This window comes from Chelonia mydas, chromosome 15, assembly GCF_015237465.2.
Source record: "Chelonia mydas isolate rCheMyd1 chromosome 15, rCheMyd1.pri.v2, whole genome shotgun sequence".
NCBI classification, from domain to species: Eukaryota; Metazoa; Chordata; order Testudines; family Cheloniidae; genus Chelonia; species Chelonia mydas.
In genome coordinates this window covers 571,616-598,275 of record NC_057856.1, presented here as the reverse complement: position 1 = coordinate 598,275, position 26,660 = coordinate 571,616, and the positions used below count along the sequence as shown (strand labels likewise).

Here is a 26,660-nt window from a genome sequence, read left to right as displayed (position 1 = left end):
TCATCCAGCCCATACTTCTTTAACTTGCTGACAAGAATACTGTGGGAGACCGTGTCAAAAGCTTTGCTAAAGTCAAGGAATAACACGTCCACTGCTTTCCCTTCATCCACAGAGCCAGTTATCTCGTCATAGAAGGCAATTAGATTAGTCAGGCATGACTTGCCCTTGGTGAATCCATGCTGACTGTTCCTGATCACTTTCCTCTCCTCTAAGTGCTTCAGAATTGATTCCTTGAGGACCTGCTCCATGATTTTTCCAGGGACTGAGGTGAGGCTGACTGCCCTGTAGTTCCCAGGATCCTCCTTTGTCCCTTTTTTAAAGATGGGCACTACATTAGCCTTTTTCCAGTCATCCGGGACTTCCCCCGATCACCATGAGTTTTCAAAGATAATGGCCAATGGCTCTGCAATCACATCCGCCAACTCCTTTAGCACTCTCGGATGCAACACATCCAGCCCCATGGATTTGTGCTCGTCCAGCTTTTCTAAATAGTCCCGAACCACTTCTTTCTCCACAGGGGGCTGGTCACCTCCTCCCCATGCTGTGCCGCCCAGTGCAGTAGTCTGGGAGCTGACCTTGTTCGTGAAGACAGAGGCAAAAAAAGCATTGAGTACGTTAGCTTTTTCCACATCCTCTGTCACTAGGTTGCCTCCCCCATTCAGTAAGGGGCCCACACTTTCCTTGGTTAATCATAACCAGCAAACCATCGCCTTGTGTCAGACACCTCATCTGACCCCCTTCATACAAGATTTGATGCCACTACAGCACTTTGTTTCAGAGCAGCAGCCGTGTTAGTCTGTAGCCACGAAAAGAACAGGGGGACTCGTGGCACCTCAGAGACTAACAGATTTATTTGAGAACAAGCTTTCGTGAGCTACAGCTCCTTTTCTTTTTACAGGACTTTGGTTGCAACAATGATCTATGCGGTCCCAGTTCATGTCAATAACGTCACAGGAGTCCAATAGGGGCAGGGAGGTGGCGGAATTGGGGCGGGGAATTTGGGGAAGGGGTTGGAATGGGGGTGGGCAGGGGCAGAAGGGGGCAGGTCAGGGGTGGAGTTGGGGCGGGGGGGGGGGGTCGAGCACCCACTGGCGCCAGGAGAAGTTGGCATCTATGCCATTAGAGAGTCTGAGCTGGTTCATTCTTCCATTTTGTCCTTTTCCGGATTTTCTTCTTGAGATCTGTGTCTCAGACATGAGCAAAAACAGCTGATTCACAATATATTTACTCCCACAGGGCTACCGATGCGTAAGTTCTCAAAGGCCTCTAGAAAGGCTTCATTGAGCTGTCAAGAGATATTCAGAAAAGAAACAGTGTAAGCCCCCCACTGCTTGTTTTTAGATTTACGCAACCCTGGGTCAGTTCCTAACCCCATTATACCCCATCCTCAACCATCATTTCTCAATCATTCATTTACCTGAGTGACGTCTTTTCCATTCACCTTATCCACCGGTGAGTCCCAGAAGCAGAGGTCACCTTCCTCCACAGGGGTGGACAACGAGAGGCCATCATGCTTGTCGGGCTGCCTCACAAGTGCTTGAGTTTCAGGATTGGGTTCCAGTGTATCCCTCAAGGGCTGGGCCTAAGGGCTCCCCATGGCCGCTCCCTCCACCTCGGAACTGTCACTAACGTAGTGATTCCTCCACAGGCGGTCAAAAGCCCTCGGAGCTAAAACAAAGTCCAAAGTTCTCATGGGGGTGGTGAAGGAGTCCATATTTCCTCTCAGCATTTTCATGATTTCTGAGGGTAGCTATGTTAGTCTGTATCAGTAAAAACAATGAGGAGTCCTTGTGGCACTTTAGAGACTAACAAATTTATTTGGGCATAAACTTTGGTGGGCGAAAAACCCACTTCATCAGATGCTTGGAGTGGAACATACAGTAAGGAGGTATAAATACACAGCATATGAAAAAATGGGAGTTGTGAAAGATGGGGGTCAGTGCTAACGAGCCAATTCAATTAAAAACTAAATCAATTTGTTAGTTTCTAAGGTGCCACAAGTACTCCTCATTGTTTTTACAAAAACTAATTTCCCCTTGCTAAATACTCACACCTTCTTGTCAACTGTTTGAAATGGGTCACCTTGTTTACATTGGCCTCATTAACACTACAAAAGTGATTTTCACTCCTTGTCAACTGTTGAGAATAGCCTACTTCCAGCTTAATTGAATTGGCTCATTAGCACTGACCCCCAACTTGGTAAGGTAACTCCCATCTTTTCATGTGCTGTGTATTTATACCTCCCTACTGTATGTTCCACTCCATGCATCTGATGAAGTGGGTTTTAGCCCACCAAAGCTTATGCCCAAATAAATTTGTTAGTCTCTAAAGTGCCACAAGGACTCCTCATTGTTTTTCCATGATTTCTAAAACACACATTCTTGATACGAAATGGCTCTTCCATGCGGTGGGGCGGTGCTGTGCTCTGACTGGAAAAGGACAGTATTGGGAGCTCTTGGAGGGGTCACACGACCCTCTTCTGAGTGGGTCTCCCTGCCCCAGAACGCCCCCTGATTGGTCAAATCCACTCTTGGGGAGCTCTCTATGGCTGAAACCCATCCTGACTGGTAGAGGGCAGTCGGTGGAGTTCTTAGAGGGGTCATACAACCCACTGCCAGACAGATCACCCTGCCCCAGAACATGCCCTTGTTGCCGGCACCCAATCCCGAGAGGCAAAACAACAGCAGGGGTTCGTTACCCGCTGTGCTTCACTCAATAATTACAACGGGGTGGAGAAGCAGAAAAGTTTATTTGCAGCTACAAACAAGGTACAGGGAGAACAGAATCTCAAATCCTGCACACCAGAGCAGGTCATTACACACACTTTTATATTCCTTAATGCTACTGCACTACACATCAGCCAATTAAAACTTTGCACAAATACTCTGCCTTCCTTATATGGGTTACAACAATGTTTATTTCCTGCAACCTCTAACAAGTATTCCTAGCAACTGAAACAACCAGCACATTCTGTCTGGCCTTGTAACTATCTCCTATTATCTTTAGCTTGGTGTCAGCAAACCTTACATTATGAAGAATTATCTGCGGCTGCAACATTGTTTTAAGAGCAAAAGAGCTTACTCAAACCAGCCAGGCCTGAATTCTATTAAGGGGGGTTGAGAAGAAGCCCTTAGGCCTTCAGCAGGGAGACTTCCTCGACCCTTATGGCCTTCCATCCCCTCGACTTAACTAGTGGCCATGCCCTGGGGTCTCCAACAATTCCCTCCTTGAGAATACTCATTTCTATTGCTTGAGTCTTTTCATCTTCATTTACTTACTAGCGGGCTATGCATAAAATTAAAATTTTCAAAACTATGCAAAATAAGCGTTTTTACAAAATAAGCGTTTTGGCGTCCCAACGCGGAGCAACGAGGCTGCAATTTAGCCTTGCCTGGATCCCTTCCGGAGGTCGAGGATTGCAGCAATAACCGACGCCCAGCGCGCACCGGTGAATTCATCAGGGGCCTCGGAGGAGACACAGTTTGATCGACCCCGGAGGGCACGACGGTGCAACGCACTCACATAGTGGAGAAGCAGCTGTGGGCGACGGTGGGGAACCGGTCCCTTGGATAAGGTAGGAACCTTTTGAAATCCGGATTGTATGCTCTGTTGGAACCTGGGGACGCCCAGAGTTACCCTGTAGGTATGGGACAGGAACAGAGCATGGGAGGTAGGGTACGGTGCACTCCCCTAGAGTGTATTTTAGTAAATTGGAAGGTATTTGGATCAGATCCAATGACTAAGGGTAAACTGAAGCGATTTTGTACGGTTGACTGGCCTCAGTACCAATTAGAGGACCAGGAACAGTGGCCTCCTGGAGGATCACTAAATCGTAATACAATCCTCCAGTTACTCCTGTTCTGTCAGCGAACGGGGAAGTGGAATGAGCATTCGTATGCTTACTTGTTTATGACCTTGTGGTCTCATACTGGTATTTTACAATGCTGTAATTTAACCCCGATTGGCCCGGTAGCAATTAATGTCAGTCCCCGGACCCCCACCCTAAATGTAATGGCAGATCCGGTGTCTCCCTTGGCCCTTACACCCACACAGAGCGAGGCTCAGAGTAAGATTCCTAGTGAAGCTCATAGTGAGGTTCGAGCTCCATCTGCTGGATTATACTCATTACTTACCGAGACTAAAATTGCTCGGAATGCAGCGGAAGGTAGACCAGCTGTTACCGTGCAGGTCTATACTCATGCACCTTTTAATCCTATGGACCTGGCCGCTTTCAAAGCACAGGCTGGAGAATTTTCTATCAACCCAAGCAAGTTTGTATCGGTTTTTGAGGGATGTCTTAGCAGCTACAAGCCAGATTGGGATGATTGTAATGTCCTTCTGCAAACATTATTGACTGAGATTGAACGAGAACAGGTCATAGCTAAAGCAAGGGAGGAAGCAAAGAGGCGATATGACCAGGAGTGTAACAATATCCTGACCCCAGATGATCAGGTTTCTATAAAGAATCCTAGGTGGGACCCAAATGACAATCAGGCTATGACCCACCTCACCTCCTATAAGGAGCTGCTACTGTACGGACTCCGTCATGCAGCTGTCAGACAGAATAATTGGACTAAACCATATGAGGTAGTGCAGGATCCAAAGGAAAGCCCTGGAGCCTTTTTACAGCGCATTCGAGGCACGATCCGACAGTATACCAATGCAGATCCTAATGATCCGCAAACTGAGGCAGTTATTAAAGGAGTATTTACAAGCAGGGCAGCCCCCGACATTAAGAGAAAGCTACAGAAAAAGGAGGATTTGATGGGTATGACCATGGCACAGATTTTAGAAGCAGCAAATCGAGTGTATAGTTTAAGAGAAGTGGAGAAGGAGAAGAAGCAAGTGAGATTGATGGTAGCGGCGGTGCAGGCAGGCACGAAGGGAAGTGAACGAGAAGGAAGGGGCTGTGGACGCGGACGTCCAGGCCCGCGGGAGAGATGGCTGGGGCGCAATCAGTGTGCCCTGTGTCGGCAAGAGGGACACTTGAAGAATGAGTGCCCAAACAAGAAGGAAAGGGGGGGTACCTCTATGATGGCGATAGAAGAACAGGAATAGGGGTGTCAGGGGAGATGGATCATCCTTCCCCCGGAAGCCCGAGTAAAAATGCGGGTGGAAAATGAAGAAATAGATTTTTTAGTGGACTCTGGAGCGGTGCGAACTGCTGTAAATCAACCCCTTCAGTTGCCAGTAGCAGACTCCCTCACTGTGACAGGAGCCACAGGCAAAGATACCAAGTGTCTAGTGTATGCCCCAGCAGAATGTGGTTTGGGAAGCAGAACCATATCCCATAAGCTGGTATACCTCCCTGAATGCCCAACACCGTTGCTGGGACGGGACCTGCTGTGTCGCCTAGGTGCCACCCTGCATTTTACTCAAGATGAAATAACCCTTACCTTACCCCCGAAAATGCATGGATTATGGCCCTTGCAGTTGAACCCTCGGCTATGCAAGCCCCAGAATGGGACCAGTGGGAAGTCCAATTGTATCCCCTTGTGTGAGCATCAGGGATCCCAGGAAAAGCTACTCACCAAACCCCCATTCATGTCCAGCTCATACCCGGGAAAGGCCCGGTGCGGGTAAAGCAATATCCAATCAAGAAGGAAGCCAGAGAGGGGTTACAGGAAACCATAGATCGATTTCTAACTTACGGTATTCTCCGGGAATGTCAGTCAGCCTGGAACACTCCCATTTTACCCGTACAGAAACCTGATGGCACGTACCGGCTGGTACAAGACCTAAGGGCAGTTAATGAACGGGTTAAGACTCTGCACCCTCTTGTCCCTAACCCATATACCCTATTGGCTTCTATATGGGGACAGTATACCCATTTTTCAGTTCTTGATTTAAAAGATGCTTTTTTTGCCATCCCAGTTGACACCTCATCACAGGAGATTTTCTCCTTCGAATGGGAGGACCGGAACAGAGTTAAAAAGCAACTTTGCTGGACAGTGTTAGCCCAGGGGTTTAAAAATTCCCCCACCCTCTTTGGCCAGGCTCTGGCCAGGGACCTAGAGGAGTGGGATAATGAGGAAGCCCTCCTTTTGCAATACGTAGATGATCTGTTAATTGCCTCTGTGGGCTTAACCCCTTGCCTTAAAGCCACCGTGAATCTCTTGAATTTTGTGGGACTCCGAGGATATCGGGTAGCACGAAGTAAGGCTCAGATTGCTCTCCTGCAGGTACAGTACCTCGGGTTCTACATACGGCAGGGGGAACGCCAGCTTTCAAATGAGAGGAAGGAAGCCAGATGCCAAGTTCCTATCCCAAGCGGCAAGCTCAGAGCATTTCTGGGGATGGCAGGCTTCTGTAGGATATGGATCCCAGAGTTTGGACTATGGGCTAGACCCCTGTACGACTGTGTAAAAGGAGCAGACCATGACCCCTTTCACTGGACCCCAGAGGCTGACAGGGCATTTAAAATCCTAAAAAGAAAGCTGATGGAAGCCCCGGCTCTAGGTCTGCCAGATCTCTCCAAGCCATTTCAGTTGTATGTACATGAACGAAAGGGGGTGGCCCTGGGAGTACTCACACAGCTGCTAGGAGCATGGAAACGTCCGGTGGCATATTTTTCTAAACAACTGGACCAAGTAGTCAAGGGCTGGCCAGCGTGCCTGCGGGCAGTGGCAGCCACTGCCCTGACCCTGGCAGAAGCAGAAAAACTGACACTAGGGGGAACAATACAGGTTTTTACACCACACATGGTTCGCGCTTTACTTCATGTTAAGGGCGGCCTCTGGCTCACACAAGCGCATATAGCAAGATACCAAGCAAAGCTCTTAGAGAACCCTGAGGTCACGCTGCAGCCTTGTCCATCCCTTAACCCTGCCACCCTCTTACCAGAAACTGAGAAACAGGAACATGACTGTTTGGAGATCATAGATGCCCAATATTCTAGCCGCCCGGACTTGAAGGATGTGCCCCTCCCAAATGCAGATTATGAGTGGTACACTGATGGCAGCAGCATGGTGATAAATGGGCAAAGAAGGGCGGGTTATGCTATTGTGACCCTCAATGACACCGTGGAAACCCACATTCTCTGGCTTCTAGAGGCCGTGCAACTCCCCTTGGAAGTGGCGGTGGTACACTGTAAGGCCCCTCAGAGGGAGGATCAAGATGTAACCAGGGGTAATGCCAGGGCAGATAGAGAGGCGAAGCATGCTGCCACCCTGATGTCCCCTCAGACTGAGAACACCTATATGCATGCCCTTATCCCATCAGTGGGGGAGCTCCCGACCCCTCAGTATTCTGGAGAGGAGAAACAGCTAGCTGACAAACTTGGTCTCCAGGAAAAGGAGGGATGGCTTCATTCCCCGGAAGGGAAAGTCCTCTTACCAAAGGGCCTAATTCTGCCAGTATTACAGAAATTACATCAAACCACTCATGCTGGCAGGGAGGCACTTATCCAGCTAACGGGAAAGTACTTCATAACCTCAGACTCCGACCCCTGGCTGCCCAGGTACAAGCGGACTGCTTAGTCTGTCAAAAGAACAACCCCCGACCAGGACACCCAGTGCCACCAGCGGCCCTGGAACCCACTCCAGGCCCTGGACGGGTGTGGCAAATAGACTTTACTGAGTTTCCCCGGACCCAAGCGTTCAAGTATCTCCTTGACATAGTGGATAGATTCAGTGGCTGGCCGGAAGTCTTTCCATGTCGCAATTGCACTGCCAGGACAGTGGCTCTCAAGTTTGTTAAGGAGATTATTCCTTGCTTTGGACTTCCCCCGTGGATGGAATCTGACAATGGAACACACTTCACGTCAAAAATCATCCAAAGCATCTCAGGTTTCAGAGTAACAGCCGTGTTAGTCTGTATTCGCAAAAAGAAAAGGAGGACTTGTGGCACCTTAGAGACTAACCAATTTATTTGAGCATAAGCTTTCGTGAGCTACAGCTCACTTCATCCGATGAAGTGAGCTGTAGCTCGCAAAAGCTTATGCTCAGATAAATTGGTTAGTCTCTAAGGTGCCACAAGTACTCCTTTTCTTTTTGCAAAGCATCTCAGACGTCTTACAGATTCCCTGGAAACTCCATACACCCTGGAGACCGCAAGCCAGTGGGGTAGTGGAGCGGACCAATCAGACCCTTAAGCGACATCTCTCGAAAGTATGCCAGGAGGCCTCCCTACGGTGGCCCGATGCCCTGCCCCTAGTTCTGCTCCGCATCCGTGCTCTCCCAAGGGGTAGATTAGGGCTCAGTCCCTTTGAAATTATGTTTGGAAGGGCATGGCCTATGAATGGTACACCGGTTGTGTCAGGGGGAGAGTGGGAATTGGGGAATGGGTTTTTGTCTCAGTATATGTGTTCCCTGTCTGCTGTTCTTTTGTCTCTTCACAGGTATACTAAGGATTCCCAGCCTCTACCCTTGGATTCGCCCATCCATTCCCTGCAGCCTGGTGATTCAGTGCTCGTACGTACCTGGAAAGACGAGCCCCTCCAGGAAAAGTGGAAGGGACCCTGTACCGTCCTGGCCCAACTCTCACATGAGTTAGGGGAAGTACATCAGGGGATGCTACAGAACAGACTGGCTGTGGACTAGTTGCTTCTACGCCATGGTCACCTATGCCAGGAGTTTGCAGGCATGTGTTGCTTTAATATGACAGATGCAGGGCCGTCCGTAGAAGCTGATTTACAACGCCTAAAGCAGCTGTAAAGGGCATTCATCAGCAAGCTGGGGAGGATTGGCTAGGCTCTTTATTTCCTGGTTGGGGCCTTTCCCCGTGGCTAGGGGGGTAGTTTAGCCTCTTATTTAAGGTTTTTTCCCCTGTATTAATCATGTTACGTTCACTGTGTTGTATGTGGTCCTGTGGTGGTTCCACTGTTCTTAGAGGGGTCACGCAACCCACTGCCAGACAGATCACCCTGCCCCAGAGCATGCCCTGATTGGTCACATCTGCTCTCAGGGCGGTCCTACGGAGCGTGAAACCCATCCTGATTGGTAGAGGGCGGTGGGGGGAATTCTTAGCGGGGGTCACACAACCCTCTTCCAGCTCGGTCACCCTGCCCCGGAGCATGCCCTGATTGGTCAAATCTCCTCTCGGGGCGATCCTACGGAGCATGAAACCTGTCCTGATTGGTAGAGGGCGGTGGGGGGAATTCTTAGCGGGGGTCACACAACCCTCTTCCAGCTCGGTCACCCTGCCCCGGAGCATGCCCTGATCGGTCACATCTCCTCTCGGGGCGGTCCTACAGAGCGTGAAACCCATCCTGATTGGTAGAGGGCGGTGGGGGGAATTCTTAGAGGGGTCACACAACCCTCTTCCAGCTCGGTCACCCTGCCCCAGAACATGCCCTGATTGGTCAAATCTCCTCTCGGGGCGGTCCTATGGAGCGTGAAACCCATCCTGATTGGTAGAGGGCGGTGGGGGGAATTCTTAGCGGGGGTCACACAACCCTGTTCCAGCTCGGTCACCCTGCCCCGGAGCATGCCCTGATTGGTCAAATCTCCTCTCGGGGCGATCCTACGGAGCATGAAACCTGTCCTGATTGGTAGAGGGCGGTGGGGGGAATTCTTAGCGGGGGTCACACAACCCTCTTCCAGCTCGGTCACCCTGCCCCGGAGCATGCCCTGATCGGTCACATCTGCTCTCGGGGCGGTCCTACGGAGCGTGAAACCCATCCTGATTGGTAGAGGGCGGTGGGGGGAATTCTTAGAGGGGTCACACAACCCTCTTCCAGCTCGGTCACCCTGCCCCAGAGCATGCCCTGATTGGTCACATCTGCTCTCAGGGCGGTCCTACGGAGCGTGAAACCCATCCTGATTGGTAGAGGGCGGTGGGGGGAATTCTTAGCGGGGGTCACACAACCCTCTTCCAGCTCGGTCACCCTGCCCCGGAACATGCCCTGATTGGTCAAATCTCCTCTCGGGGCGGTCCTACGGAGCGTGAAACCCATCCTGATTGGTAGAGGGCGTTGGGGGGGATTCTTTGAGGGGTCACATGAAACCCTTTGCTTCTGGTCATGTGTCCGTCTTGACCCTGGAAGTAAACCCCCCGGGGGGGGTCTTAGAGTGATGGATGGACATAGCCTTGGGGGTCAGGGAGAGGGACCTTTGTTTGATTAATGGTAGGCCCCTTATACTTCTCCTGCAGAGTTCCTACCAGCCGTTGGGATGGACCAGCATGCCGGCCTGTTGGCCTGGCTGTAAGGGAGAGGTGCCACGCGTGGGGAAACGTAGCCAACGGAGGCAGCCTCCTCCCGCTCCCTGATACGCCTGCTTTTCACGCTGCACCAACAGCCATAATACCGGGGGAGGCCCATAGGCCAGATGCTTCCCATCGAGGTCTAGAATAGGGTGCCGGAGACTAGAGGGTCCAAGATGCCATCATCAGTCGTGGTCCAGCCCGGCCAACACTCCTGCATGCTGGGACCTGTAGTCTCTGGAGGCAGCTCCTCCTGATTAAAGATGAGGACGACGACCATCTCCTCCAGTTCAGGACAGTTAGGTGTTGCCCTTGGGCTCCCACCATATCGTTAAATCCTCAGTTTAGTAGTGTTTGGGCCAAATCCCGCTCTGAGTTACACCAGTATCAATCTGGAGACACTTCACTGAATCAGCTGAGTTACTCCAGATTTGCACTGGTGTAACCAAGAGCAGGAAGCAGCCCCCACTGCTTACCATGACCCTGCCCATGACAGTAGTAATTCCTCAGCTGCCTCAGGCTCTTCACTATAAGCAATGGTTTGATTTGTAGTGTGTGAATGAAGGCCCCAAACTGAGCATTTATCTGGGGCTCCTAGAAATCTTAAACACCCCACCTGCCCCCAGCAGGACACTGGAACTGAGTTCCCTAGGATTTATGCAGCAAATGGGTCTTCTCCTTTGTCTCTGGACTCAGAAGACAATGCAGGCATCTATCAGGCTCATCATGTGAACTATGAGCGATCCTGGACCAAGTGTTCAACTAGAGAGGTTTCTCCATAGCAAACCAATAAATATTCATGGGCCATTAACCCCAAAGTCCCCGATGCTGGGTTCCAAGGGACATTTGCTGAGATTAGTGGCATTTATCCCCATTCCCCAACATACTGATCTTTCTCTTTCTCCCCAAACCCTCTTGAAAGGCAAATCAAACGTGGTGAACGAGGCGCAGGCCCTGGGAGATGGGAAGGTTCAAAAGGAGTCTGAACAGGATCTCAGGCGCTGTTAAATATCTCACTGACACACACACACAGAAAGCTCCTCCAACAGGAGGAGGGAGACGAATGATGAATCTGAAAGGAGGAAGGCCTCCCTCGCCAGCCAAGGCTTGGCAGCTGCTCTAGAGGCCTGAGCTTCGCCCATTTTCAAAGGTCGGATTCCAAGCAAGTAAATATTTCATTAAAACCATGAACACAGGACCTGGGGAAAGCCTTCAGATTTCACCCTGAGCCCTCCCACAGGGAAGGGCTATGGTGCAGTTGTGAGGGGCAGAGGTACAGTCTGATAATCTGGACCTCCACTCCCTAAATCACTACACAAACCAGGCCCTTACACCCATCTGCTTTACATGAAGACTGGCCAAGAGAGAGTGCAGTCGCATTTTCCATTCAAGCGGGCAGCATCACTCTCTCAGACCTGGCCTCTGCCCAGGTCTGGCCTGTGAGTGTCACTTGCTCATTTCAAATTAATTCACACAGCACAGCGTGCTCCTGGCTGGAGTTTCCTTTCCCATCCCCTGTGGGGAGATTTCTCTTTTTTTCTCACAGCTTTCCTGTGCCTCAGATTTTAAAGAGAAAGTGACCCTGATCAGACGCACACCCCAACCCAACTGAATCTTTCGCTTGAACGCAATAGCTTGTTGGTATAATTGTATCTCTCTTCACCAAGGCACAGAAGTTACTTCATGGTGTCTTTCACAGACAGATCCCCAAATGCTCACTCCCTATTAAAATGCTCTGCCCTACTGGGGCGGAAGGTGGCAGCTATTTAGCAGTGCACACCCACACTACACCAGTTACGGGCAAGAAGCACAGAAATAGCCAACTGATATTGGAGGGGGAATGTAGGGAGGCAGAATGTACTGACCTAAACTGAAATTTTGCTAGGACACTAGCACAGTGGTTTTCAACCTTTTTTTCATTTGCGGACCCCTTTGGACATCATAAACATAGTCTGCAGACCCCCAGGGGTCCATGGACCACAGGTTGAAAACCACTGCTCTAGGGTTCAAGTATCAGAGGGGTAGCCGTGTTAGTCTGTATCCACAAAAACAACAAGGAGTCCGGTGGCACCTTAAAGACTAACAGATATATTTGGGCATAAGCTTTCGTGGGTAAAAATCCCACTTCTTCAGATGCATGGAGTGACATTTGATATATTTCCTTTTGGTAACAGAGAGAATGATTGCCTCCACTAGGGTGACCGGAACACCCGGTCGAAAAGGGATCCTGGTGGCTCCAGTCAGCACCACTGACCGGGCCATTGACTGGCCGGAAACAGCTGGCATGTCCCCATTCCAGCTCCTATGTGTAGGGGCAGCCAGGGGGCTCTGCACTCTGCCCCCGCCCCAAGCACTGCCCCCGCATCCCCCATTGGCCAGGAACCACAGCCAAGGGGGTGGCATCTGCAAACAGGGCAGCATGCCCCAAGCACCTGACCACTCCTCCGCGTAGGAGCCGTAGGGAGGACATGCCACTGCTTCTGGGAGCTGCTTGAGGTAAGCGCCGCCCAGAGCCTGCACCCTGGATCTCCTCCTGTGCCCCAATTCCCTGCCCCAACCCTGATCCCCCTCCCACCCTCTGAACCCCTCAGCCCCAGCCCAGAGCCCCCTCCTGCACCCCAAATCCCTCATCCCCAGCCCCACATCAGAGCCCACACCCGCAACCAAAGTTCTCACTCCCCCCCACGCCCCAACCCCCTGCTCAAGCCCTGATCCCTCTCCCTCCCTCCCATCCCCTCAATCCCAGCGCAGAGCAGCCTCCTGCACCCCAAGCCCCTCATCCCCTGCCCCACCCCAGAGCCCACACCAACAACTGGAGCCCTCAACCCCCACATGCCCCAACCCCCTTCCCCAGCCCAGAGCCCCCTTCCACACTCCAGACCTCTCAGCCCCAACCCAGAGCCCCCTCCTGCAGCCCCAAATCCTTCATCTCTGGCCCCACAACAGAGCCCCACCCCAAGGTGGAGCCCTTACTCCGCCCCCTGCACACCAACCCCCTGCCCAAGCCCTGATCCTCCTCCCGCCTTCTGAACCCCTCAGCCCCAGTCCAGAGCCCCCTCCTGCACCCCAAATACCTCAGTCCCAGCCCCACACCAGGTCCCGCACCCCCTCTTGCATCCCAACCCACTGCCTCAGCCTGGAGCACCCTCCTACACTCTGAACTCCTCATTTTTGGTCCCCCCCAGAGCCTGCCTCCCCCCCCAGTGGAGCCCTCACCCCCTCCTGCACACCAGCCCCCGGGGCCAGCCCGATGAAAATAAGCGAGCGAGTGAGGGTGGGGAGATCAAGCGACAGAAGGGGGGCGGGGATGGAGTGAGTGGGGCGGCGGGGCCTCAGAGAAGGGATGGGGCATGGGCGGGATCTCGGAGGAGGGGTGTGGCAAGGGGCATGGCAAGGGTGTTCAGTTTTGTGCAAGTAGAAAGTTGGCAACCCTAGCCTCCACTGCAGGAATCCCGTGGTGAAATACAATGGCCTGCACTGCGCAGGACATCAGATTACAGCGGTTCTTCTGGATCTTAAAAATCTATGGGCCTGCTTCTCATATACAGCAAGGCCCCTTTCCACCAGTTTGGCACAGAGAAGTGGGGATTTTAGTGTAAAGCATTTCAGGCCCTTTGAATCTATCCATATAGTCGCCTTTCCTGCTCTAGAAAATTTCAAAATGTATTTTTTAATTTTATTTTATTCTATTTTTTCATGTTTATATTATATCATTTGTACAGTATGTCATAGCATGTCAGTGATAGCTGTGCGTAACTATGGCTGACAGGCCAAAATATAACACAATACTTGTTTCAGAGTAACAGCCGTGTTAGTCTGTATTCGTAAAAAGAAAAGGAGTACTTGTGGCACCTTAGAGACTAACCAGTTTATTTGAGCATGAGCTTTCGTGAGCTACAGCTCACTTCATCGGATGCATAGCATATCGTGGAAACTGCAGAAGACATTATATACACACAGAGACCATGAAACAAAACTTCCTCCCACCTCACTCCCCCGCTGGCAACAGCTTATCTAAAGTGATCCTCAAGTAGAGCCATTTCCAGCACAAATCCAGGTTTTCTCACCCTTCCCCCCCCCACACACACATACAAACTCACTCTCCTGCTGGCAACAGCCCATCCCCCTTTGAAACCCCTCTTTTATAATGCGCATGATAATCAAGGTGGGTCACCTCCAGCACTAATCCAGGTTTTCTCACCCCCCCCCCACCCCCCACCCCTTTTTTTTTCAAAAACCACACACACAAACTCATTCTCCTGCTGGCAACAGCTCATCTTACAATGTGCACAGCAATAATCCAAGTTTAACCAGAACGTCTTGGGGGGGGGGTTTGCAGGAAAAAAACAAGGGGAGACAGGCTACCTTGCGTAATGACTTAGCCACTCCCAGTCTCTATTCAAGCCCAAATTAATAGTATCCAATTTGCAAATGAATTCCAATTCAGCAGTTTCTCGCTGGAGTCTGGATTTGAAGTTTTTTTGCTTTAAGATAGCGACCCTCATGTCTGTGATTGCGTGACCAGAGAGATTGAAGTGTTCTCCGACTGGTTTATGAATGTTATAATTCTTGACATCTGATTTGTGTCCATTTATTCTTTTACGTAGAGACTGTCCAGTTTGACCAATGTACATGGCAGAGGGGCATTGCTGGCACATGATGGCATATATCACATTGGTGGATGTGCAGGTGAACGAGCCTCTGATAGTGTGCCTCCACAGTTTAAAACTGTGCCAAATAGGCCCTTTACTGAACATTTCCCAGTGCGTTTGGACTCAGGCCCTGCTGGAGGGCACCAGAGACCTGCTCCATGCCTTTTCCCAAACCGCCTGGCTGTCTCCGTGGTTGAACTGAGATGAGCCCAGTCAGCTAGCCCACATATCTTAAGGCATTAGTGGCAACAAATTTTACTTCAAGATCTGGAGCCAGCACTGATTGTGCCACCCTAGTTCTGGGGGTGTTTGGATCTGGGGTTCTGAACCACGCCCATCTTCAGTTCAACCTTTTCCAATCCTATTGTCTGATTTGTTCCTTCCCAGAATATCTCAGGCTCTGTTTGGGGTTCATTAGACAGGGCTGTTGCAATCCTTCTCTGTGCCTTGGTTCTTTGGAGGACTCATGATTGCCATTCTTTTTGTTTTTCCTAATGGCCTTCCTGATACGGTTACGCCAAGCCAGACGCATGTTGCAAATCTAGCAGCTCACGTTTGGGCGTTCCTCGACAGGAGAGGGATCTCGGACTCATTTTCTGGCCATGGCCTCTTGGGCTGATGCCAGGACTGCTCGCCTCCCCCACAGGACTGCAGTGGCGTGTTTAAGTAGCACATGGCCTTGCTCTTGCTTATCTCGCCACTCTTTCACAGTGAAAAGCGTTTAGGTTGTCACCGCTGTTCACTGGGTACTGAAGCACCAGGCTGGGATTAGTCTGTCATTAGAGCTTTGCATTGATATAGAACAAGCAGGGTGGCTGGGCAGCTGTAATGAATCCGACACTGACCGTCCATGCCAATTGCATTCCATCGCCCATCGCCATTCGGACCCTGCTGTTCTTTCACTCCAAAGCTCCGTTTGTGTGTCCTTTGCCGCTGCCCCAGCACTCCCCAGCTCCTACTGCCCCAGCGAGTGAGGCAGTCCCAGGTCTCTCATTATTCAGCTCCTACGGAGAGAGTTCTTTCTGATTATTACCATACAACAGGTCCAACACTGACCATGTTGGTGCAAGCTCCCCCTGTCTCGCCCTGCTGGTCCAAAGTGCCTTAATGCTCACCCAAGGGGATCCTTGCCAGGAGTGAGAGGGGAATGGACTCTTCCTGGTCCTTCCTACCCTGAGCTGCTACACTGAGGGTACCAACTGGCATCAGGGCCAATTGTGGTGGGGTCTTCCGTGATGTTGCCACCTGTCCATGAGGCCCTGGATTGGGACCTGTTAGACTCCTTTCACGAGTCACTGCGTTGCCACCAGATGGTAGTGACTGTCAGTCACTAACCTCAGCTGGACTCCATAGAATCCAGGCAATGACACACTAGGACTGGGCCAGTCATGCCAGCCGTCCTCCAAATGTGCTGTGAGCTGGACATTCAGAGGTGAAAGGGTTTGTAGCTCGTCCATCCCCACGATGCCTAAAGTCCGGGAGTAACACGTGGGTTGGATTAGGAACAGTGAGCACCACTGAACAGTAATCATCTACTGCAGCTCAGAAAAGTCCCTTCACTAGAGGCCACATTCTAAACCCAGGTGACACTGGGCTGCGATTCCCCCGCCACAGAACTGTCATTTTCGAGGGGTGAAAGGGTAATGCCACCGAACTTGCCTGAGGTCTCTGCAGCCTGGTCCCTCCTCACATGTCTGTGCATTTGCTTTGAAAAATGGCCCAAACCCTCAATTGGTGTAAATCCTCCCAACTGTCTACATCCTGAACCTTATGCACCATGAAATGTCCCAGCAGGCCAAGGGAAGCGGTTCAGGCTCTGCCCACTTTCCACCGTTGGGGAGATCCCAGGTGAGCCAGATTCCCACCGTCCCACTCTGGATTAGGGATTAAACTGGATGCGAATGGACTCCATTAAAACCACTGCAGCAGAAAACGTGACAAGGGGGTAGAGGAGGAAACAGTCCATGTACAAAGGAGACTTTCCTGGACGGACAGGAGCTGCTCTGTCTCTGCTGTGGCTGCTCGGTTTGTGTTGTGTTCCTGGGGTTATGTGCTAATTTCATTTCTGCCCCCTCATAATCCCAATATACCAGACCATTTGGGCAAGTTTCTCCGTAGATTCGGCCACAATGCCTCTTCCCCTGTCCCGACCCCCGGGTTCCTGGAGTCCATTGTATAAGGGTCACATCCTGTTCCTCCTGAGGCTCTGTCACCTCCAGTTAATTTGTCACGGATGGAGCAAGGATGTGCGATGCTGCTAGGGCCAGCACTGCAGGTCTCTACTGGATCCATATCTGCTTCTGGGATAAATATTTACAGAGCGGAGAGCGAGAGCTACCATCATGATGGCCAATAGGAAACCACATTGTGTAAATAACGTTGGCAAGTTTGGGTCTGTTGGGCTGTTATTTTGGGGAGAGTAAATTAAGTGCTCATAAAAGTGACAGATTGGCCATGCTAGCCAGAGATGGGAATAGGGCAGGAAGGGTTCCCCCCACACCTCTGATGATGGACCTCAGTCCTGACCTGGCCACACCCTGCCATTCATCCTGGGAACCCCTTACATCTTTGATAACACACCCAAGTTATGAGCACGCCCTGCTATTTCAGTCCTTAGCTGAAACTGTATGCAATGTTGTAGCCATGTCGGTCCCAGAACCAGAATAAGAGAGAGACAATGTGGGTGAGATAATAGTTTTTATTGGAGCAACGTCTGTTGGTGATAGAGACAAGCTCTGTGTAAGCTTGAAAGCTCGTCTCTCTCACCAACAGACGTTGCTCCCAGTGAGGAGCTGCCAAAATCTTAACAACGGGTTCCCTCCTCAGCCCACGAGGGGATCGTTGCCCACCCCCGCCCCCCAGGACTCCTGTCCCATCCAACCCCCTCTCCTGTCCCCTGACTGCCCCCAGAACTGGGCAGGAGGGTCTCGTGGGCCACAGAAGTGGGTGCCCGCCCCACCCCTAAGAGCCAGAGGGACCTGCCGGGGGGCGAGTTGGGGAATCCGGTGGTGCTTACTTGGGGCAGCTCCCAAAAGCATCTGGCGGGTCCCTCTGGCTCCTAGGGGTGGGGGAGCATAGCTGGAGGGAGCAGCCGCTCCCCCCCCGATCACATCAAAAGTGGCACCTTAGGCGCTGTCTCTCTGGGTGCTCCGGGGCTGGAGCACCCACGGGGAGAATTTGGTGGGTGCAGAGGTGAGCTGGGGCGGGGAGCGGTTCCCCTGCGGGCCCCCCCCCCCCGGGTTACCTGCTGCGGCGCAGGTGGCCCTCCTCGCGCTCCCCTCGCCCCCCCCGAGCTCACCTCTGCCTCCCCGGGCCTGAGCGGGAAGCCAGCGCCTGCTTCTCAGCCCCCCGGCTTCCCACGCGAACGGCTGATTCCTGGGAAGCCGGGGGGCGCGGAGAAGGAGAGCGGGGCGGCGCGTTCAGGGGAGGAGGTGGAGGTGAGCTGGGGCCGGGGGTGGGGTGGGGAGCTGCCGGTGGGTGCTCTGCTCCCACCAAATTTTCCCCTTGGGTGCTCCAGGGCTGGAGCACCCGTGGAGTCGGCGCCTAAGGTGCCACTTTGGGCCGGTTAAATTTAGCAGCCCTTTTAGAACCGGTTCTCCCTCGTCAAATAACCGGTTCTAAAAGGGCTTCTAAATTTAACAACCGGTTCTCACGAACCGGCTCCCGCTCACCACTGGTTGCTCCAGTAAAAGCTATCGCCTCACCCACCGTGTCTCTCTGAACAGGAGCTGTCTGTCAAGTCAGACCATGCAGTGAAACAAGTAGGAAGTAACACAGCAGTGGTGGGTTGATCGGGGACGCACTAGTCCACCCATAACTTTGCACAGGCCCCTGCTGCTTCGGTGAGCGACGCCCCTGTAAAATGCTACCACAATCGCAGGGATGCTAAAGTGCTGCTCAGCAACACGGCTAGAGACAGGCGAACTGAAGAACATCCATTTCCGCCACTCACGCTGTGTGCTTGACTAGATCAGCTTTGTGTGAGACCTCCCGTCACCCCTTCCCTGGCTTCTTCTCACAGAGAAAGGAAGCAGAGGACCAGAAGTCCGAAGTGCAGACAAGGTGGGGACTCCTGGGGTTAGTTCCAAGCAAGCTGCTCCAGAGCCCTAGACACCAACAGAGTCTGTTCCCCAGTGTTCGGTTCCCCCGCGTCCCCCTCCCGCTCCCCGGCTCCCGCGCCGCAGAGCGTTCACCCCGCGCCCCCTTCCCCGGCTCCCGCACCACAGAGAGTTCATCCCGCGCCCCCCTCCCCGGCTCCCGCGCCGCAGAGCGTTCACCCCGCGTCCCCCTCCCCGGCTCCCGCGCAAAGGAGCGTTCACCCCGCGCCCCCCCGTTCCCGGCTCCGATGCCCCAGAGCGTTTACCCTGCGTCCCTCTTCCCCATTCTCATTCCCCATTCCCTATTTCCCACCTCCTCCTTCTCAGTAGGCCCAAATACACCTGCCATGCACGCCCACAGTCTCACCCCTTACAACTTAGGGTCATGTTCAATTTTGGGTCTGGGGTCTTTGTCCCACCTCTTTTGTACCCCATGGGAGGGGTAAGGAGTGAGGTGGTGCTGCGGTCAGGGATTGGCATTTCTTTGGTCTTTTAGTGTTTTATACCTTCCCCCCCAAGCCTCTTTGCCCCTCCCGACTGGTTGTTTGACTTGCCTTGAGATAGGGGTTGAGGCAGTCTGGAAGTGTGCTCCGAGGAACACGTTAACAGCTCTGATCTGTTCCCATTGCACGTGGCAGAAAAGAGCCCACAAGCCAAAACTGGCCAAGGGAAAAATCTGCCACGGCTGTGGAAAGATGGGACACTGCAGCTCTTCACAGAAATAAAGCTGGGAAAAGTGCATGTGTCCGCGATGGTGGAGTCATCCGCGGATGAATGTACAGAGAGACAAGAGAGACACTGAGGCAGAAAATGTTTCAGCGAGCAGTGAGGTCTACACAGTTGCACATACTTACTGATGGAGGCCCTGCCTGTAATATTATTAGACTAGCAGCCAGGGAAGACCTGAAAGGTGACAGAGAAACAACCACAACTGAGACAGATCAGAATAAATGGAGCTGTAGGGCCCCAAGAAAGCTTTGCCTATCACTGGGAAATTCCAAACACGCATCAAGTCTGAGAAAAAAAATTCCACACCAGACAGAATTCCTTGGACTGCCAGGGAAAGGAATTGCTCTGCTGAGCTGGAAAACTAGAGCCAGATCCATATATGGGATGGACATTCAAGGGCTATAGCAGAGGAATTTAAGGAGTGTTTTGTGAGGTCAGGGATAGTACATGGACCCAGTATGAAATGGTAGCTTTACGACAGCTTACAGGGAAGCTGCTGAGGACAAATTAACCTGGAAAAGAAATATCATAAAATGGGTAGAAGGACCAACAACCTGGCTCTCAGGTGTCAGAGTGGTAGCCATATTAGTTCGTATCAGCAAAAAGAACAAGCAGTCTCCAAGAGGCCACAAGTGCTCCTTGTTCTTTTAACCTGGCTCTCATCACTCACAGCAGCGTCAATAGCTGAGGGGTCCGTTTTGGTGTTGACATGCCTGGAGGCTAATGAAACCATAAGCAGGGGGACACACTCAGTTCTCAGAACTGAAGACAGCCTGCAGAACAGAAATGGGCCATATATTTTTAATAAGCTTGATTTAAAATGGAGTTTCTGCTGGGTTAAGCGATCACCCCAGGTCAACAAGATGACCACATCTGAGACCCGCACTCATACAAGTTTGGGATATCCTCTGCTCCACAAGCGTAGCAGCCAGTCATTCAGGGGGTTTCAACGGGTTGCAAAGGGACCAGAACATAGCCAATAGCACCATAGTCCATCACGTCATTTAATAGGCCCTAGGCCAGGGCCAGAACCAGAACCAAAAGAAATGCTACTAGCCTCCTGGGAGGAACTCTCTTTTGATCTCTTGGGCATTCCCATGGAGGCTCATTTACTGGTCCAATTGGCTATTAGTCACAGTGGCAGGGACTGTCTCTGGGAGCAAGGCTACTTCTGCTACCATTATTAACAACCTTGGGCAAACATTTGTGGCACATAAGTGCCATAAACTCTGTGTACGTGACAATGGCTCTTCAATTGAGTCCAAGGACCTTCAAGTATCAGGGGGTAGCCGTGTTAGTCTGTATCCACAAAAACAACAAGGAGTCCGGTGGCACCTTAAAGACTAAGATTTATTTGAGCATATGCTTTCGTGGGTAAAACCCCCACCTCTTCAGGCCTTTTTACTGGAGAATAATGTTCCACAAAGACAACCACCCCAGACTGGCCTCACGCCACCAGGGAGGTTGAACATCAGAACAGGATACCTCTCAAAACACTTAGCTCTCCTAGAAATAAAGATTGGAAAAGAGAACTTTTTCCATGAAACTACATCTCGTACCAACACTGGGAAAGGTCCACTAAGGCTACACGGTGATGAGAGACCCCAGAAGGCCAAGTGTCTCTGCAGTTTTTGTAGAACAGGACAGTACCCATGGAGATGTTCTACAGACCAGCAAAACTCATGATGTCAAGACAACGTTGATCGAAGGGCGAGCCAGGCCTGCCATTGCTGAGCCAGGAGAACAAGTTTGTTGCAGTAAAATCACTACGCACAGCTGTCTTCACCAAAGCTGTGTTGTGTGTTGGAAAAGCCTGGGAATAAGCCATCATTAGAAACCTCATGAGAGGGGACAGATCTTTTCCTGTGTAAAGGGGCTTGTGGAACCAAACCCAAAAGAGGAGCAGCACTGTGTTGAGGGGATCACATATACTCTACCAGAAGCAAGTACATCTTGCTCACAGCAGGTCAGGAATTCCCCCCTCAAATAGCTGCAAGCCTGTGTCTGGAAACAAAGGAGCACAGAGATACAGGCTGCCCACCGAAGCCAAGTTATCCCTTACCCTCTATCAGATGAGGGTGGAAAGTGTGGTTGAAGTACTTTGTTAAATGTAAGGAGCAGGAGTTGGAGGAAAAGAGGGACTGTATTCACACAGTACAGAACTAATATTGTTGAATTGCTCATAAGCTGCTCCCTTGAGGCAGCCGGCCCTGCCTGGAGTATTGCTGTGTAGGAACGGCACCTCCCATAACAGAGCTGGATACGTAGAAGCACCAGCTTCTGCCCTCCTGACCCAGGAGAGGGGTCTCCCCAACTGTCCTGTTGGCTTTTTCACTTCTGCTGTAGGTTCACTCCCACCCTGTGGGTCAGTTCTCAGTGGGGTGCAGCTTGCGAGTTGTTCCCTAGGGCTATGCTGGAAAACACCCATGGTGGCTCTGTCTGGGTCTCTGAGCCCAGCTCCTATACCAATCGGTGCATACAGTCATAGCCCCAGCCTCACTGTGGCACGCTGGCCAGCACCCAGGTAGGGCTTCAGCCTAGCATCACGCAGGGCAAAGCTGTTCCCATCCAGGGCAGGAGCTGGTTTACAGAGTATCTGGGCCCTGGCCCACGTTACAGTTTAGCCTCTTCGGTGCCGGATCCCTGCCAACCCCTAGCCCAGTCCTGCCAGCCTCTAGTTCAGAAGCACAAGCGAGGCCCAGAAACCGCCCTCACAGGAGCTTGGCTGCTGACTGAGCTCTGCAGCAGAAAAGCACATGCTCCTGGCCCCTGCACCCCCAGCAGCAGCCAGGCGGCAGGACCACGCTGCTTTTGCTGACACCTGGCTGGTGGCTGCTCCTGGGACTCCCCCCTGCCTCCCCCTGAGCAGCTGGGGGCCCAAGGGCCAGGAGCTACAGGCAGTACTAGATCCTGCTTGCCGAGGCAGTGACAGGGAGGCCTGTGGTGGCCAAAGCCCGTACTGCAGCCACCGGGATTTAAGAAGCCTCCAGAAAGCACTTGGTGAACCAGCTGGTTGAAGAGCCCAGCGCAGCTGGATTTGCAGCACGCACTCCAGAGGCAAGCTGCCTACTCTGCCTGGGACAGGCTGGTTAGAACTGGCCTGCTGAGGGGGAAGGATGGCCGAGTGGTAAGGGCACTAGCCTGGACCTTTGGTAGAACAGGAACTGGTACCCGAGCCTCCACTGCTTTGCTGGGGGCCCTGGCTGAATCAGTCTCCGCACCATGGCCCAGCTGTATCAGCAAGCCAGCAGTGACCAGCCTCACTGGGGAAAGGACAGAGGGAGAGTGATGTCTAGAGTAACGAGGAAAATAATCAGACCTCCCCCCAATTTTTCAAGCCTTCAGTCAAAGAGCAGCAAGGAAGGGACACAAAGCTCCGACCGACCCTGTTCCCAGATCAGCCCCCTCCCGCCGTGTCTGAAAGATGCGGGAATTGCCCTTGAAGTGATGGCGCCCCAGCATGGCTCTGACCCACTACCCTTCTGGCCCTGGCTGCTCTCCCGTAACATTATGCCTGCCTTGCACAGCCCCAGAGGCAGCCACATTCAAGTGGGACGTGAAGCTTTAACAAATGGAAGAGGATGGGGACAAGGGACCTCCAGGGCAGTCAGTTGGTCTGGAGCATTTGAAACACAAGGTCCAACCATGGAGCAGCCATGGAACAGCTGGGGAGTCCTGGCTAGGCCCATGTCCCTCCCACTCCCTGGTTGAACAATTAACTAGTGTATAAGTACCCAAGACTTGCAACAAGGAAGGGCTTTATGCAGAGAAGTCGTGGCCAATTGTTTAGGCTCTTACAAAGCTGAAGTGAAAGCAGTCGCTGGGTCAGGTGAATTAATACCCCTGGATGCCAAGGCAGGGGCTGGACTGCACCCTGGGCTCCTCACTCGAAGGAGGGGGAGAACCCCACTCCCAGCAGCACACGCCTTCTTTACACAATCTGCTTTATTGATTCTCTGTACAAAAACATTGCAACTTCATTCACGGATTTATTTTACACAGTCTCACCCGCACAGGAACGGTGTCCAGCATAGTTGAGGTGGGCAAGGAGAAGCCTCTCCAGTCAGATCCCTTCCACCCCCAGGAGGCAGTCTGCAGAAAGCCTAAGACTGAGTGAAGAAGTACCCAGAGGATTCCTAAGAGACTCGCCCCGGACTCATTAATGCTGCGAGCTGGAAAAATAGACCCTCCTTCCCTTTCACCTTTGCTATCAATATCTAGGGCTCCCCAACTTCAGGCCACCCTAGGCTGCACCAGAACCAGCTAACGCTGCGCCCCTCAGTGTGGAAGTGCAACCTGCAGTAACTAATACAATATGCCAGAGACTTCCTGGATATGAGAGCTCTGCAGTCTGGGATCTGCAGGCTGCACCCCCATTGAGGAGATAGTTGTTGCCCTTCCACATCTGGATTAACCCTTGAATACACTTGTTCTCTATCAGCATTTGGGGCTGAGCTGCCAGGCCTAGCACCAGCTTTCATCAGCACAGCACGTGCTCCAAGTGGCCTCATTTATCTGCCATACAGCCACCTGCAGGTGACCTCAGGAAGGGCTGCCCCTGCAAACCCCAAAGCAGCAGGCTCAGGTCAGTCCCCTGCAAGCAGGGCTTTCACCCAGGTCCTGAGCAGCCAGTGCTAGCCCTGCCTCATGCAGACCTTGTCCCCAGCCCCTTGCATCCTGCCCAGGATTTGCAGGCACCCACCGGGGCGGATCTGACCTTTCCCTATATAGTGGCAAGGCTCCTTTTGAACAGTAATGCTACACAGACCAATAAATAGGCTCGCTGCAGTAGAGAAAGTCAGTAATAAATGCTCAGGTCATTTCCTCCCTAACAACCGCCCCCCCCAGACACAGCAGGAGTTTGGAATCCGCCGCGCTCAGGCCAGGAGAGCCACCCCCCTTGGGCAATAGAGACCCTCCTGCAGCACGGGCTGGGGCAGGAGAGACCAGCTCAACTCTTCCTCTGCAGCTCAGGCAGAGCATGTGCAACAGCTGAGCCTAGGATGCTCCTCCTGGACACTGGGTACACACTGCTCCAGCCCACTTAGCGATGGAGGATTGGCCCAGCCAAGACAGCAGCTGGGATCCTTAGAGGGAACTTCAGCAGGGAGAGAAGCCACATGGACTGCTCAGCCCCAGGCTGGGAGATCAGTTCTGCCCCCTGCTCTGCCTGAGGTCAGTTCATCAGCTTATTTCAAACATCAGCCAGCCCCCACTGGAGCAGCCAGCCAGACCCCGGACCTTTCCTGGGAACGGGGCTTTGAGCCTCCCAATGGAAGGAAGAGACGCATTCAGCCCTCAGGCAGACGCAGGTTCACAGCCCTTTGCCTATGGGTCTGAATGGCCGCCCCAGGCACAGCCTGGCTCCCTTGGTCTCCGCTCTGCAAATCAGCTGCGGCCAAACAATAAATAAAAACTTTACTCCCACAGATAAGGCTCCTCCCCCGGCACCCAGAGTGGCAGGAGAGAGGCCCCCAGACACATGCTGCTCCCCACTTTGGCTGCAACAGGGAATCAGTCCTGAGTCTAGGCCCAGCTGGCTGGCCCCTCAGGCGCAGAGGAAGCAACCCTGGGCACTCAGCCACCGCGGAGCTGGAATGTGCTGCAACCCCATTACAAGTAGGTGTCCTCGCTCTCGCGGGAACTCAGGCTCTCCTTGGACTGGTGATGCGGGGAGGCCGCAGGCTCGATGAAGGCCTGGGCTCCGTTCTCCTCAGGGATGGGGCCATTGGCCGGCTTGCCTTTCCTTTGGTCTTGTTTCTTCTCCTTCTTGCGGACCTTGGGTGGGAGCGCCTGCCTGGGGGGCAGGATAATGGCGGGCGAAGGGTCCAGCTCCTTGAGGGAATGTGGCTCCGAGTTGCTGATGGCTTTGGCGCCATGTAGGCGTGGGGGAGACCTGCACTGCAGCTCCCCATGGGTCTCCTTCCACTTCTTCAGCTGGATCAAGTGCTCCCGCTCGATGTGCCGCTCTGTCACTGGCAGCTCTATGATCTGTGGGGACAGCACATGCTCGTCAGGCCCCTGCCCACCCAAACAGCCCAGGCCAGGCCAGGCCAGAACTGGGGGCTGCCAGCACAGCTGTCTTCCCAGGGAGCAGTCCCAGCCACATGGGAAACCCAACAGAAACTCAGACCTTCCGACTGGATTGTCAGCCACCTGTGCTGTACAGTTTAAGAGACTTGGTCCCTGTGATCTAACAGGCGATCAGTACATGAGCCTAAGAAAATGTGACCCCTCCTGGGCCCCCCAGTCTCCTCCCTATTCGTTGTGGGGTTTTCCTCCTAGGGACCAGCACAAGGGCACTGGAACAAGGGTGACCAGGGGGCCATGGCCCTCCCACTTTTTACTGGCCATAAGGGCAAGCGACGGGGTGGATGGGTGGGACGGGTCCTCCAGGAGAAGGGCGGCATGAGGGCAAGGGCATGGTTCAGGCACTGGTGGCCCCCCCACTTTTAGGGACCTTCTGCTGCTCCTGGACCAGCATCCACATAGTTCATGGTTTCCCTGGAAGGCCTGCAGTTCCCTGATGGAGAGGACCTGCTTGTTACCCAAGCCTTCACCAGCAGAGGGCAGCACTGCACCGCAGACTTCTGCCTCACTCAGTGTCTGGGGGGGAAGCCCTTGGATTTGAACTTAGAAGCTTCTAAGTCTGGGGCTCCTGAAAGCCCTTCACAGCAGAGCCAAGGGACCCTCCCCCAGCCAGGGCTCTCCCACGCTGAGCAGGCACCTGCTTCCAGCCCAGGGACCCTCCAGAAGGGGCTCTGTGGGAAGCTTATGATCTCGCCCCCAAAGCTACTTTCCCAGGGCTGGGGGATCTGAGCCAAGTGCATCGCAGGGAGTGTTTAGCTATTTACAGCTCCTCCTGGGAAATGCCGCAGAGCAGCATGGGGCAGCAGCTTAGTCATGGTCCCCAGGAACTGACAGATCCCCCAAGCCAGGAGCTGCCCATCTGCCATGGCGGGATGGGGGCTGTTTGCCCCCATTAGGGAGCTCCCTCGCCTGCTGGAGCAGTAGACAGAGGGGAGAGCAGCAGCAAGGT

The 26,660-nt window shown here is 52.8% G+C and overlaps 3 protein-coding genes across 3 annotated transcripts in view; 1 reads left to right on the top strand and 2 right to left on the bottom strand.

Moving 5' to 3' along the window:
• Positions 1–1,561, bottom strand: part of CASTOR1 (cytosolic arginine sensor for mTORC1 subunit 1) — a 74,904-nt gene extending 73,343 nt beyond the window's left edge. The window contains exon 1 of the mRNA XM_043529922.1: positions 1,418–1,561. Within this exon, the coding sequence (XP_043385857.1) occupies positions 1,418–1,437 (20 nt within the window). The 5' untranslated portion in view covers positions 1,438–1,561. The remainder of the gene's footprint in view (positions 1–1,417) is intronic.
• A 2,450-nt stretch (positions 1,562–4,011) lies between these two features.
• On the top strand, positions 4,012–7,828 carry LOC119563798. The gene is made up of 2 exons (XM_043529766.1): positions 4,012–4,876; positions 5,503–7,828. Exons 1-2 carry the CDS (start codon positions 4,012–4,014, stop codon positions 7,476–7,478), a joined length of 2,841 nt encoding a protein of 946 aa, XP_043385701.1. The 3' UTR covers positions 7,479–7,828.
• A 15,723-nt stretch (positions 7,829–23,551) lies between these two features.
• Positions 23,552–26,660, bottom strand: part of TBC1D10A (TBC1 domain family member 10A) — a 46,366-nt gene continuing 43,257 nt past the window's right edge. Inside the window, exon 9 of the mRNA XM_037878688.2 lies at positions 23,552–25,612. Coding sequence (XP_037734616.1) covers positions 25,235–25,612 — 378 coding nt within the window. The 3' untranslated portion in view covers positions 23,552–25,234. The remainder of the gene's footprint in view (positions 25,613–26,660) is intronic.

Excerpts from the sequence above, each read along its gene's own strand:
- LOC119563798 (XM_043529766.1), top strand. The coding sequence starts at position 4,012 with ATGGCAGATCCGGTGTCTCCCTTGGCCCTTACACCCACACAGAGCGAG. Across the intron at positions 4,877-5,502 it reads GGTAGCGGCGGTGCAGGCAG|CATCAGGGATCCCAGGAAAA; the intron begins GCACGAAGGGAA and ends CCCTTGTGTGAG.